Source organism: Salmo trutta, chromosome 13 (genome assembly GCF_901001165.1).
Source record: "Salmo trutta chromosome 13, fSalTru1.1, whole genome shotgun sequence".
Classification (NCBI taxonomy): Eukaryota; Metazoa; Chordata; class Actinopteri; order Salmoniformes; family Salmonidae; genus Salmo; species Salmo trutta.
The window spans coordinates 45,809,680-45,822,767 of record NC_042969.1 but is presented as its reverse complement, the minus strand read 5'-3'; the positions used below and the strand labels follow the sequence as shown (position 1 = coordinate 45,822,767).

The following is a 13,088-nucleotide window of genomic DNA, read 5'->3' as shown; positions in this document are numbered from 1 at the left end:
CCCGGCCAGGTCGATTAGAAAGGCCTGCTCGCATCAGTGTTTTAGGGAGCGTTTGACAGTGATGAGGGGTGGTCGTTTGGTCGCAGACTCATTACGGATGCAGGCAATGAGGCAGTGATCGCTGAGATCTTGATTGAAAACAGCAGAGGTGTATTTGGAGGGCGAGTTAGTTAGGATGATATCTATGAGGGTGCCCGTGTTTACGGATTTGGGGTTGTACCTGGTAGGTTCATTGATAATTTGTGTGAGATTGAGGGCATCAAGTTTAGATTGTAGGATGGCCGTGGTGTTAAGCATGTCCCAGTTTAGGTCACCTAGCAGCACGAGCTCAGAAGATAGATGGGGGGCAATCAGTTCACATATGGTGTCGAGGGCACAACTGGGGGCAGAGGGTGGTCTATAGCAAGCGGCAACAGTGAGAGACTTGTTTCTGGAAAGGTGAATTTTTAGAAGTAGAAGCTCGAATTGTTTGGGTACAGACTTGGATAGCCTGCAGAGTACTGTATTACTATCTTTGCAGTAGATTGCAACACCGCCCCCTTTGGCAGTTCGATCTTGGCGGAAAATGTTAAAGTGCCTCAAGAAGAAGCACATTAATGTCCTGTAGTGGCCTTGCCAGTCTCCAGACCTTAAACCCATAGAAAATCTGTGGAGGGAGCTGAAGGTTCGAGTTGCCAAACGTCAGCCTCGAAACCTTAATGACTTGGAGAACATCTGCAAAGAGGAGTGGGACAAAATCCCTCCTGACCTCTGTGATTGACAACAAGGGTTTTGCCACCAAGTACTAAGTCATGTTTTGCAGAGGGGTCAAAAACTTATTTCCCTCATTAAAATGTAAATCAATTTATAACATTTTTGACATGCATTTTCAGGATTTGTTGTTATTCTGTCTCTCACTGTTCAAATAAACCGACCATTCAAATTATAGACTGATCATTTCTTTGTCAGTGGGCAAACGTACAAAATCAGCAGGGGATCAAATACTTTTTTCCCTCACTGTATGAAAGCTGGTGGTTCCTTTCAACATTAGTCTTCAATATTCCCAGTTAAGAAGTTTTAGGTTGAAGTTATAGGAATTATAGGACTATTTCTCTCTCTACCATTTGTATTTCATATGCCTTTGACTATTGGATGTTCTAATAGGTACTTTAGTATTGCCAGCCTGATCTCGAGAGTTGATAGGCTTGAAGTCATAAACAGCGCTATGCTTGAAGCACAGCGAAGAGCTGCTGGCAAACGCAGGAAAGTGCTGTTTGAATGAATGCTTACGAGCCTGCTGCTACCTACCACCGCTCAGTCATACTTCTCTATCAAATATCAAATCATAGACTTAATATAATAAACACAGAAATACGAGCCTTTGGTCATTAATATGGTCAAATCCGGAAACTATCATTTTGAAAATAAAACGTTTATTCTTTCAGTGAAGTACGGAACCGTTCCATATTTTATCTAACGGGTGGCATCCCTAAGTCTAAATATTGCTGTTACATTGCATAATTATGTACATTTCTGGCAAATTCATTACAGTCTTTGTTAGGAAGAAATGGTCTTCACATAGTTCGCAACGAGCCAGCTTGCACAGAACGCAAGAGAAGTGACACAATTTCCTTCGTTAAAATACATTCATGTTAGCAGGCAATATTCACTAAATATGCAGGTTTAAAAATATATACTTTTGTATTGATTTTAAGGAAGGCATTGATGTTTATGGTTAGGTACACATTGGTGCAACGACAGCGCTTTTTTCGCTAATGTGCTTGTTAAATCATCACCCGTTTGGTGAAGTAGGCTATAATTTGATGATAAATGAACATGCACTGACCGCATTGATTATATGCAACGCAGGACAAGCTAGTAATATCATCAACCATGTGTAGATAACTAGTGATTATGTTAAGATTGATTGATTGTTTTTTTATAAGATAAGTTTAATGCTAGCTAGCAACTTACCTAGGCTCCTTGCTGCACTCGCGTAACAAGTGGTCAGCCTGCCACGCAGTCTCCCCGTGGAGTGCAATGTAATCGGCCACAATCGGCGTCCAAAAATACTGATTGTTATGAAAACTTGAAATTGGCCCTAATTAATCGGCCATGCCGATTTAATCGGTCGACCTCTACAATCCATGAATATGATTGTTATTGTAAGCTAACTCTAAGGGGCACTCTACCTACCTGCAGCCAGAGAGCCTGCTTCATGGCTCTATGCCCATAGTCCACCCTCTCTTATGTAACAGTTGCCCATCTTTGTTGTAGCGCTAAAAGATAGGTCTGTGAACACCAAACAGTCGAGTGATGTTTACAGGCCTTTACCCTCCCCCATTACATCTCTGGTGTCAAAGGAGGTGTGAGACCGGAGTATTGTTGAGGGAACTGTATATACATGAATGCTGGTGTTTTCGTCTTGACTCAAATTACATGAACTCTCTCTCCCCCTCTCTTTGTTTGCTCTCTGCTGGGACTCCACTGGCCACTCAGCAGGGCGAGGATCGCTCCTCCTCCCTGTCTCCCACAGGTAAGACACCAGTCACACTATTCCTCCATTTCCCTCTACGGTTACATCACGGCTGCCATACACTGCTCGGTGCAGTTTGTCCTACTGGCTTCCAGGAAAACCAGATTATAAATGGCTGCGTACTTGAGCGGCTTCCAACACACTCCTCCCTCTCCTTACTAATTTACTAATTGCTGTATTCCAAATTGACCACTACCCCCTAGACGTTCCTGTGGATCTGTAAGGATTTTACTACACGTTCTATTCACTCTGCCACTCTCCCACCTGCTCACATCCTGTTCTGCTTGCAGCCCTCCAATCACCTTCTTACCCCGGCCCTGTTGCACCGCCCTCCTGCCAGGGGCCCGCCCAGCGGCCAGACAGCTTCTTGTTTCGCCTCAGCCAGAAGGAAGAGCAGAGGAGAGGTATGTCACTAGATTACAACCTCTGGATCTTGGCTGCATGGCCTTGCGAGCTTTCAGAAGAGAGTGTTGGTACCTCTTGAGCATGCAATGCGCATGTGACAATTGAGTGTTGTATGTGACATTGTTCTGGTAACTGTGTCTGGGCTGATAGATTGTCGGTTGCTGTAGAGTTCCGCCTGTCGGTTGCTGTAGAGTTCCGCCTGTCGGTTGCTGTAGAGTTCCGCCTGTCGGTTGCTGGAGAGCTCCGCCTGTCGGTTGCTGGAGAGCTCCGCCTGTCGGTTGCTGGAGAGCTCCGCCTGTCGGTTGCTGGAGAGCTCCGCCTGTCGGTTGCTGGAGAGCTCCGCCTGTCGGTTGCTGGAGAGCTCCGCCTGTCGGTTGCTGGAGAGAGTTCTGTCTATCTACTGTAGTTTGTCTTCTGAATTGTTTGCCAGGCGTCTGATCATGCCATTGTATCTGTAGAGAGCTGGACTCCACCCTCTTCAGGATAAATGATTAGCACCCATTCTGCTTTCACCAGCTTTTGATCTTGTATGTGTATGTTTGAGCCTGTCTGGTTCTGCCTTCCCCCCCAGGTGATGGTGCCGCCCCCAGGCCGGAGCCTGAAGAGGTGACCCCTACCCAGCCTCAAGGCCCCATGGGAGAGGAGGCTGCTCTAGTGGAGCAACTGCGGAAGGTGAACAACACCCGACAAACAGATTCTCCCCCCTTTTGACCAAGCCATTAGGGCCTGAAGTTTCTACTGGGTTCCTTGGCCCATATTCATAAAGCATTTCAGAGTAGAAGTGCTGAACTAGAATCAGTCTTTCCTTTCAGATCATAATTAGATGGACACGGGACCTGATCCTAGATCAGCACTCCTACTCTGAGATGCTTTATGAGCCCAGGTCAGATCACAAGGTCAGGAAAAACTCCTGGCCCTACTTGTGCTAATCCCCCTGTAATTGTGTCCTGCTCTATTTTGTAGAACATAGAGTCGCGTCTGAAAGTGTCCTTGCCCAGCGACCTGGGAGCAGCACTGACCGACGGGGTCGTCCTCTGCCATCTGGCAAATCATGTGCGGCCACGATCCGTACCCAGCATCCATGTGCCCTCCCCTGCTGTGGTGAGTGTGCACTTTATGCGTGTGCTGTGCATGCATACCATACGTGCATTAGTGAGATGTCAGTTTTAGAATGAATTTAGTCAGTCAGGAACACTACACTTCAATCATATCAATACAACAATGCTCCTTTTTACTTTGCCATACATTTGCATTTGGGTTATGATCAGACACTACTTATGTCCCAAATGGCACCCTATTCCCTACATAGTGCACTACTGTGACCGTAGGCCCTGGTCAAAAGTAGTGCACTATACAGGTAATAGGGTGCCATTTGAGACAAGTCGCTGTCGTTGTGCTTACCATTGTCCCTGTTCTGTCCATCAAGCCCAAACTGACGATGGCCAAGTGTCGGCGGAATGTGGAGAACTTTCTGGAGGCGTGTCGCAGGATCGGGGTTCCACAGGTAAGACCTTCACACTAGTTGAATAAAGAACTGGTATACAACTCACTAGTCTTCATGCTAAAACGTCTGTGTGATGGGTTAGAAAAAGCATATGATACAAGAGAACCTGTACTGACTGACTGTTCTTCAGATTTTAATTTGCTAGCAGCAGACGGTGACCTCACCAATTTAGTTAAATATCTAAAGGCTACTTTCAGTGCAGGTTTTTCTCTTCTGTCATAAGATTTTTTGTACAGAGTTGGTAAGACAGACTCCCTCTACTACTCTGCTTTTTGTATCAACACTAAAGTTTAGCCTAGTTCTCTGTCCCTGCTCTTTTTATCAGTTTACTCCAGCTAACTCGACTGACAAACTTGACTTGGAGAGCTGCTTGCCTGTACAGTAACTTTCTCTTTCTGCTCCTCCGCTCTTCTTTCTTTTAACTGTAACACTTCCCCCTCAAACTCATCTTCCATCTGTCCGTCCAAACACACAACTCCTCAATCTATGTAATTGTATCCTTTGCCTGCCCATTCTCTCCCCCACTTCATATCCCATGGGACAGGAGAGGCTGTGCACAGTGGAGGAGGTTCTGGATGGCCAGGGAGGCTGTGTTTACGGGACGCTGGGGGTCCTGCTTTCCATGGCTCCTCCCCCCCTCCTAATGCCTTCTCCCCCGGCCCAGCTGGCAGGCTTCGCCCTCTTCTATCTGTCCATCATGTCTGTGCTGTGTGCCCTGTACTGCAACCTGGTGCCCCACCTCTGAACTGTCTGTCTGGACCACACAACCCCTTCCTCACCTTACCAACTGGCTCTCCACCACTCGTACACACACATGCACGCTCACACCACTCGCACTCCTACGCGCTTCTCATTTCATATTGCGCCGACTCCCATCACCACAGCGGTATCCATTCAGACGCAGCAGAACTCGACAAGGGAAAAACACAAGAATGAGAGTGGACCTCTCTGTCCCACTCTACCATAACAAAGAGGAGCGCTCGCCACTGCCTGGTTTGCCATCCACTGAAAAGGGAACAACTCCATATGCCAAAAACCATATAGTAGGTTTTATCTTTTGTTGTTCCAGTTGTTTTTTGGGGAAGGTTACTTGCTTCCACTCGAGGAGTGACAAGGTGGACCTTCAATGCTCCATCGTTACCCTTCTATCATGTACGGCACTGCCCCCATTGAGAGAGACAGCGAGACCCTGGAGGTTGCAGTGTTGTCAATGAGCTGTCTGCTACTGCACCTACCTACTGAACCTCCTTCTGTGCCTTAAGTTTGTCCGCCTGCCGAAGTGTGTGCATGTGTTTTTTAGATGGAACCTTCCCACCCGAAAGCGCTTCCATTGCACAAATAACATCAAAGTAGGAGTTCTTGTCATATGTAGCCTACGTGCTTCCTCCTCCCTGACTACCCCTGAGAAGAACCAACCACGAGTAATCTGACCAATCAACGCCAAGCGCTTCTCTTCTCTCCTGTCTCGAACACGGCTTAGCCTTAGCTGCAAAGTCAGTTGGACGTTTTTGCCTAATGAAGAAGAGAGCAGGTAGCCGAGGGTAATTTGTAAGCCTTTGAGTCCTTGCTGACGCACAATCAAGTATCCTACAGGCACCTTTTTCTCCTTGACTGTCTGTGATCGAGCCCCCCTCTGTCCTAATGCTCATTTTGTGGCTCGGGGGTGATGTTACCCCTAGGTACAGATCTAGGATCTGCTTCCCCTTCCCCAATCCTAACCTTAGTGGAACTGAAATGCTCAAATCAACCTACATTTTACATGTCGACATTAGGTAACGTTGTTGAACGTGATGATATGAAAATGCTTTTAAAACATATGATAGGTTTTAGAGCACCGAATACAAGCTTGGAAAGATGTGGCCACAGCCATATTGAAAAAACGTCATGGGAATAGTAGAGCGTCCGCGCCGAACTGTACTTTTTGATCAAGACTGATTAAGAAGTGAATAAACGAAAAGCTAAAACTACCCATTTGAGATGGAACAACAATAAAATAATACCAATCATGTTAAAAAGCCTGTATAGTCCTGTCAAAAATCCACTTGCATAAGTTTTGAGCTTAGTCAGATGTAGGCTACATAATTGATTTTCACAGGGGCAGGGGCATCGGATCTACTGTTTCCCGACATTAGTAAGGAGCTAAATACATGATGTCCACAATAGCAAAGCAGTTAGCCAGCATTGAATAAACTTGTATAGTCCAGTCAATAACCCAATTGCACATGTTTTTGTGTTCATTCAGCGAGTAAGGTCTAGCTGTGTTAAACATTACAGTAGTTTAGACGGGCATCGATCGTACTGTTAGCCGAAGTTAGCCATCAAGCTAGCTAAGAGCAAAAAGCTTAGCTAACCGCATGGTAGTGCCCACAATAATAGTCACTTTTGTTGGCACATGGTGTACACTATGCATAAAACAGTATTCAATATGGTTTGCAGTTAGGGACTTCAGATGTGCCAAACCTAAGCGAGGCTAGCTGGGCTAGAAACAGCTGACTAGTAAAACAAGTATTCAGTTAATGCAAGCTAACGTCAGCTACAGACATGTAGGTTGTTAAATGTCCACTCCTATTGAATCAATTGCAGCTAGTAGTCAGACTTACCATATGATGCTGCCAGTATCCATAGTAAAATCCTGCACTGTCGCAAGCTGTTCTGATAACATCGCTAGCTAACTAACGAAATATCCATCAATGATAGCTGAGCTTGGCGTGGTTTTGGTCTAGCTACCTAGCTATGATAGCCCAATTTGCACAGTGTATAAGTTTATTTTTTTTATTTCACTACGCAAGTCAGTTAAGAACAAATTCTTATTTACAATGACTGCCTACCAAGATGCAAAAGACCTGTGAGAACGGGGGATTAAAAATAATAATGTAGGACAAAACACATCACGACGAAAGAGACAACTACACAACACAGCATAAACACATGACAGCACAACATTGTAGCAACACATCATGACAACATCACCACATGGTAGCAGCACAAACATGGTAGACAACAATACATCATGTTAAGCAACCACAAGTGTCAGTAAGAGTGTCCATGATTGAGTCTTTGAATGTTGAGATGGAGACAAAACTGTCCAGTTTGAGTGTTTTTTGCAGCTCGTTCCAGTCGCTAGCTGCAGCGAGCTGAAAGGAAGAGCGACCCAGGGATGTGTGTGCTTTGGGGACCTTTAACAGAATGTGACTGGCAGGGTGTTGTATGTGGAAGATGAGTGTTGCAGTAGGCATCTCAGAGGGAGTGAAGCCTATGAGGGTTTATAATTAAGCCTCAACCAGTGGGTCTTGCGCTGGGTATACAATGGCAAGAGATGGGAGTATAGACTGCAAGGATGTGTCCTATAAGGAGTATTGGTGGCAAATCTGATGGCCGAATGGCAAAGCACATCTAGCCACTCGAGAGCACCCTTACCTGCTGATCTATAAATTACGTCTTTGTAATGTAGCGTGGGTAGGATGGTCGTCTGAATTAGGGTTAGTTTGGCAGCTGGGGTGAAAGAGGAGCGATTACGATAGAGAAAACCAACTCTAGATTTTACCTTAGCCTGCAGCTTGGATATGTGCTGAGAGAATGACAGTGTACTGTCTAGCCATACTCCCACGTACAATTTATTGTTCAAGCCATGTTACCTGGCTAATTGCTAACCGGATAGCCTTCTAAAAGGCACATATTTTATTCTTTTTTTTTGTCAAAATGAAAACATTTTCAATGAGGCTACTAACATGCATTGTAATCTGGCATGCCTGTCAGACGAAACATTCAAGTGATGTCATTGATGACACGTTATCAAGATGGCGGCACGCAGTAGTCAATGAGGCAATTTTCTTTTTTTTTATACTGGTTTAAGGGTTTGAACTTGCTTCTTTATCATGTTTGGTTATCAAAAATCCCTTTTAACTTACTACAATGTTTCACTTTGTCTTTAACCTTTAGTAGGTAAAATGCTAAACTGAGCCAAGATCGGTGTCTAGGAGCAACTTCACTCTACCCCCATTTTGTGTCTCTGGTGTGTGATGAATGGGGTTAACACCAGCCTGGTTTCAGATGTGTTTGTGCGGTAAGATGGCACAAACAGATCTGGGACCAGTCTATGTAGGCACAAGCTGTGGTAACAATCAGCCCCAGGATATGGCAGGACTACAGTGCCTTCCGAAAGTTTTCACACCCCTTGAGTTTTTCCACATTTTGTCAAAAAGTGGGATTAAAATGGCTTTAATTGTGATTTTTCCTCCACAAAATACACTGTCAAAGTGGGAGAATTTTTTGGGGGAAAAATAAAACCCTAATACAGTGCATTCGGAAAGTATTCGCACCCCTTGACGGTTTCCACATGTTACGTACAGCCTTATTCTAAAAATGATGACATTTATTTTTTTCCTCATCAATCTACACACAATATCCCATAATGACAAAGCGAAAACAGGTTTTTAGAAATGTTTGCAAAAAAATAACAAACCTTATTTACGTAAGTATTCAGAACCTGAGTTCAGGTGCATCCTGTTTCCATTGATCATCTTTTAGGTGTTTCTACAACTTGACTGGAGTCCACCTGTGGTAAATTCAACTGATTGGACATGATTTGGAAAGGCATACACCTGTCTATATAAGGTCCCACAGTTGACAGTGCATGTCAAAGCAAAAACCAAGCCATGTGGTCGAAGGAATGGTCCATAGAGTCCCGAGACAGGATTGTGTCGAGGCACAGATCTGGAGATGGGACAGGTCTCTGAATGTCCTTGAGTGGCCCAGCCAGAGCACAGACTTGAACCCGATCGAACATCTCTGGAGAGACCTGAAAATAGCTGTGCAGGGATGCTCCCCATCCAACCTGACAGAGCTTTAGAGGATATGCAGAGAGGAATGGGGAAAAACTCCCCAAATACAGGTGCGCCAAGCTTGTAGCATCATACCCAAGAAGACTCGAGGCTGTAATCGCTGCCAAAGGTGCTTCAACAAAGTACTGAATAAAGGGTCTGAATACTTGTGTAAATGTGATGTTTGAGTTTTTATGAAGAAAGCCTGTATATTCGTAGTGACTGGGTGTATTGATACAAAATCCTAAGTTTAATAACTTGACCATGCTCAAAGGGATATCCAATGTCTGCGGGGGGGGTTTGTGTTGTTTTTTTACCCATCTACCAAAAGGTGCCCTTTGTGAGGCATTGGAAAGTCTCCCTGGTTTTTGTGGTCGAATCGGTTTGAAATCACTGCTCTACATAGAGACAAATAATTGTATGTGTGGGGTACAGAGATGAGGTAGTGATTCAAAAATCATGTTAGACTCAATCTATGTGCAATAATAGTGTTTGTGACTTAACTACATTTTTCCTCCTGAACTTATTTAGGTGCCATAACAACGGGGTTGAATACTTACTTATTGATTTCAATGTTTCATTTTTAATTAAAAACATAATTCCACTTTAACATTATGGGTTATTGTGTGTGTGTGTTCCAGTGGGGGATTTTTTTAATCCATTTTACATTCTGGCGGTAACACAACAAAATGTAGAAAAAGTCAAGGGGTGTGAATACTTTCTGAAGGCACTGTATAATCGCAATGAGTGCTCTTATACCGTTCTATACGAAGACAAAGCACATATTTTGACAGAGAGAGCGAGTGATTCTGTGGTTTGTTCCAAATGGGACCCTATTCTTTATAGTTCACTACTTTTAATCAGATTCCTATGTGCCCCCTGGTTAAAAGTAGTGCACTCAATGGTGAATAGGGTGCCATTCGGGGGACGCAGGCTGTGTGTGTAGTTTGTTGTTGGTCTATGCTGAATGAGTAATGTCTCCTCTGGCTCTGAAGAGCAGTGTGTATGTTCTGTCAGTGGTCTGTTTGCTTCCAGTGGGTGTAACCACGTGCCTATCTCTGCTGTGTCTTCTGTTGTTGACCTTAACTCTTTCCCAGAGCTCCTCCTTTCACAATAAAATGAACCAAATATTTGGTGTGACTTCCTTCCTCTTTGCCGCCTGTCTTCTCTTCTCGCTACTTCTGCTTGTGTTGAGCTTGTTCTCTCTCTCCTGCTTCCTCCATATTTGCTCCTGTGGGATATGTTGTTCAGTGGGTGTCTCAGTGCACAAGTCCCTACTTATTGTAACCCTGTGCCTGTGTTTGCACACCTGCTCCCTGCTCCTCTTCCATGCTCTCCTCAAGGTCATGCCGTTTTGATCCCATTCACCTCCTTTTCCATCTTATGTTGAGTTTGTCTTTCCATTTGTGTTGATTTCTGTTATCTTTTGGTAGTTGTTGCTATTATTTACCCATCCATTGACATACCCTTTTTTGTTCTCCCGTTTTCCCTCCTCCCTTTGTCGTCTGTGTGCGTTTGCTCTTCATCTGGCCTCAGACCCAGCTGTGCCTGCCCCTCCACATCCTGGAGGAGAGAGGGCTCCCCCTGGTGGCCGGGACGGTGCGTGCGCTCCTGGAGCTGGCCCCGCCCAAATACACAACCTCTCCTGCCACCACCACTAACCCTCTGGCTATGTAGGGCAGCAGAGTTCCACACACACTCATGGATGGACAGACACAGGACCCACCCTCTCGCTCTCCGAATGTACGTTATATGGCTTTCCCTCTCGACCCCCCCCACACACTTCCCCTCAACTGTAGACCCCCGCCCCCTCAACCATACAGGGTCACCCAGCCTTCCCAGACAGGTCTTCCCCAATAAAGAGAAGAGGGAGCACGAGTACGTCAAAGAAAGGGATGACTGTCTCTTCCTCTGTGTCCTCACACAGACTGCTTACGACTTGCAGCCTCTAAAGACTGACGGACGAACAGATGGACAACCGAGATTGTCCCAGACAAACGGTCAGTTGGACGGCGAGTAAGAGGGTTTTTTATTTTCTGTTATTAGTCATTTGACTTCTCTCTCCATCCTCCTCTTATCTATGTTCAGTAGGGGTTGTTTTATTTTCTATTGTTATTATTTCATCTTATTTTTCATATTCCTTTTACTTTCACATGTTAGATCCTTGCATGTCAGAGGGGTTGGGTGGGTGTATAGGGAAGGGTTAGGAGACAAGGAAGTTGTCGGTTGCTTAAGTAACCTTTAAGGTCATGTGCTACAAAGAGCAACAATAACGGTGGTCGTCTGTCGTCATGGGAACATTGATGCTGCCAACACTTAAAATGGCTGGTATTAAATTAACCTGTCTTTTTTAATTTTTTATGTGTGGTCAAATCACGAGCTGGCTGAATCAAAACCGATGCTGGATTAGAGAGAGCGAGGGCGCTCCGGGAATCTCTACGCTTTATACTTTCTCAATGTGTACAAAACATTACGAACTCCTTCCTAATATTGAGTTGCACCTCCACTTTTGCCCTCAGAACAGCCTCAATTCATCAGGGCCTGGACTCTGCAGGGTGTTGAAAGCATTCCACTGGGATGCTGGCCCATGTTGACTCCAATGCTTCCCACAGTTGTGTCAAGTTGGCTGGATGTCCTTTGGGTGGTGAACCATTCTTGATACACACTGGAAACTGTAGAGTGTAAAAAAACGCAGCATAGTTGCAGTTCTTGACACAAACCGGTGAGCCTGGCATCTACTACCATACCCCGTTCAAAGGCACTTAAATATCTTCTTGCCCATTCACCATCTGAATGGCACACATACACAATCCATGTCTCAATTGTCTCAAGGCTTAAAACTCCTTCTTTAACCTGTCTCCTCCCCTTCATCTACACTGATTTGAAGTGGATTTAATAAAGGATCAGCTTTCACCTGGTCAGTCGGTCATGGAAAAAGCAGGTTTTCTTAATGTTTTGTACCCTCAGGGTCATTATACAGAAGTGGTGCAAACTGGGACAAAAAAAACAAAAAACATTTGTATCCTATCCCAACTTTCAGCACACGTCTTCCAACATATTTCAGGTAGACATATATACTACTCACACACTTTGTTTGTATTGCATATTTGAAATATTTATCTGAATTTACCTTACACCCCCCCCCCCAAAAAAAACATAGTGTTATTACAAAACATAGTGAAAAAGTTGCAATAAAGGAAGAACCATGCACAATAGTGATCATTTTGATTAACTTTCCATTATAGATTCATTGGAGAAATAATTTGCAAACCAAATTGACAAAATAACAGGTTTCGGTGGCAAGGGTGTCAATCATAGACATAAATGCCGGACTCCGATAGATATAACTCGTTTCAGTATAGACATTGCCATTGAGGGCTTCCACTATTTAAAAGTAGTCAGCTGTGTGCGGATTCCTATGGGTTTGGAAGTGATCAGCCAATGATCAGAGAGCATTGGCTTCTTCAAATTGGGTTGCCTATTGTTTGTAAACCCAAGAGTAAGGTAATATCCAGAAGCCAAGACCAAGATTTATACCAGGACTTTGGTCCCAAGATCCAGAACCAGTGAGTTGAGACCATGACAAGTTAAAGACCGAATGTGGTCTTGGGGGGGGGAGACTCAGTCAGGCTTTCAATTTACTCCTGAACGTTGTAGTAGTATAATGCACAAGGTGCAATTTTGAAAGTGGGTAAATGGTGGTCCTCTGTAGCTCAGTTGGTAGATCATGGAGCATGCAACTTTAAAATGAAGATGGCCTCAATGGCACTGCCCGTGCTGTCACAGATGCCATAATGGCATAGATACAAAGATGAAACCTCTGTATATCTCCATGGTGTCAATT

General features: G+C 44.6%; 1 protein-coding gene across 4 annotated transcripts in view; it reads left to right on the top strand.

Annotated features, from left to right (window-relative positions):
- Nucleotides 1–11,598, top strand: part of LOC115205850 (leucine-rich repeat and calponin homology domain-containing protein 3) — a 79,535-nt gene extending 67,937 nt beyond the window's left edge. For 2 of the 4 annotated variants that reach the window (XM_029772228.1, XM_029772226.1), the window contains 6 exons: nt 2,479–2,515; nt 2,806–2,919; nt 3,492–3,592; nt 3,884–4,021; nt 4,347–4,424; nt 4,969–7,221. In XM_029772228.1, the coding sequence (XP_029628088.1) occupies nt 2,479–2,515; nt 2,806–2,919; nt 3,492–3,592; nt 3,884–4,021; nt 4,347–4,424; nt 4,969–5,169 (669 nt within the window). In that variant the 3' untranslated portion in view covers nt 5,170–7,221. Of the gene's footprint in view, nt 1–2,478; nt 2,516–2,805; nt 2,920–3,491; nt 3,593–3,883; nt 4,022–4,346; nt 4,425–4,968; nt 7,222–10,780 lie in introns of those variants that run through there. The other 2 variants (XM_029772230.1, XM_029772227.1) reach the window with 2 other exon arrangements.
- The last annotated feature ends 1,490 nt before the right edge of the window (nt 11,599–13,088 follow it).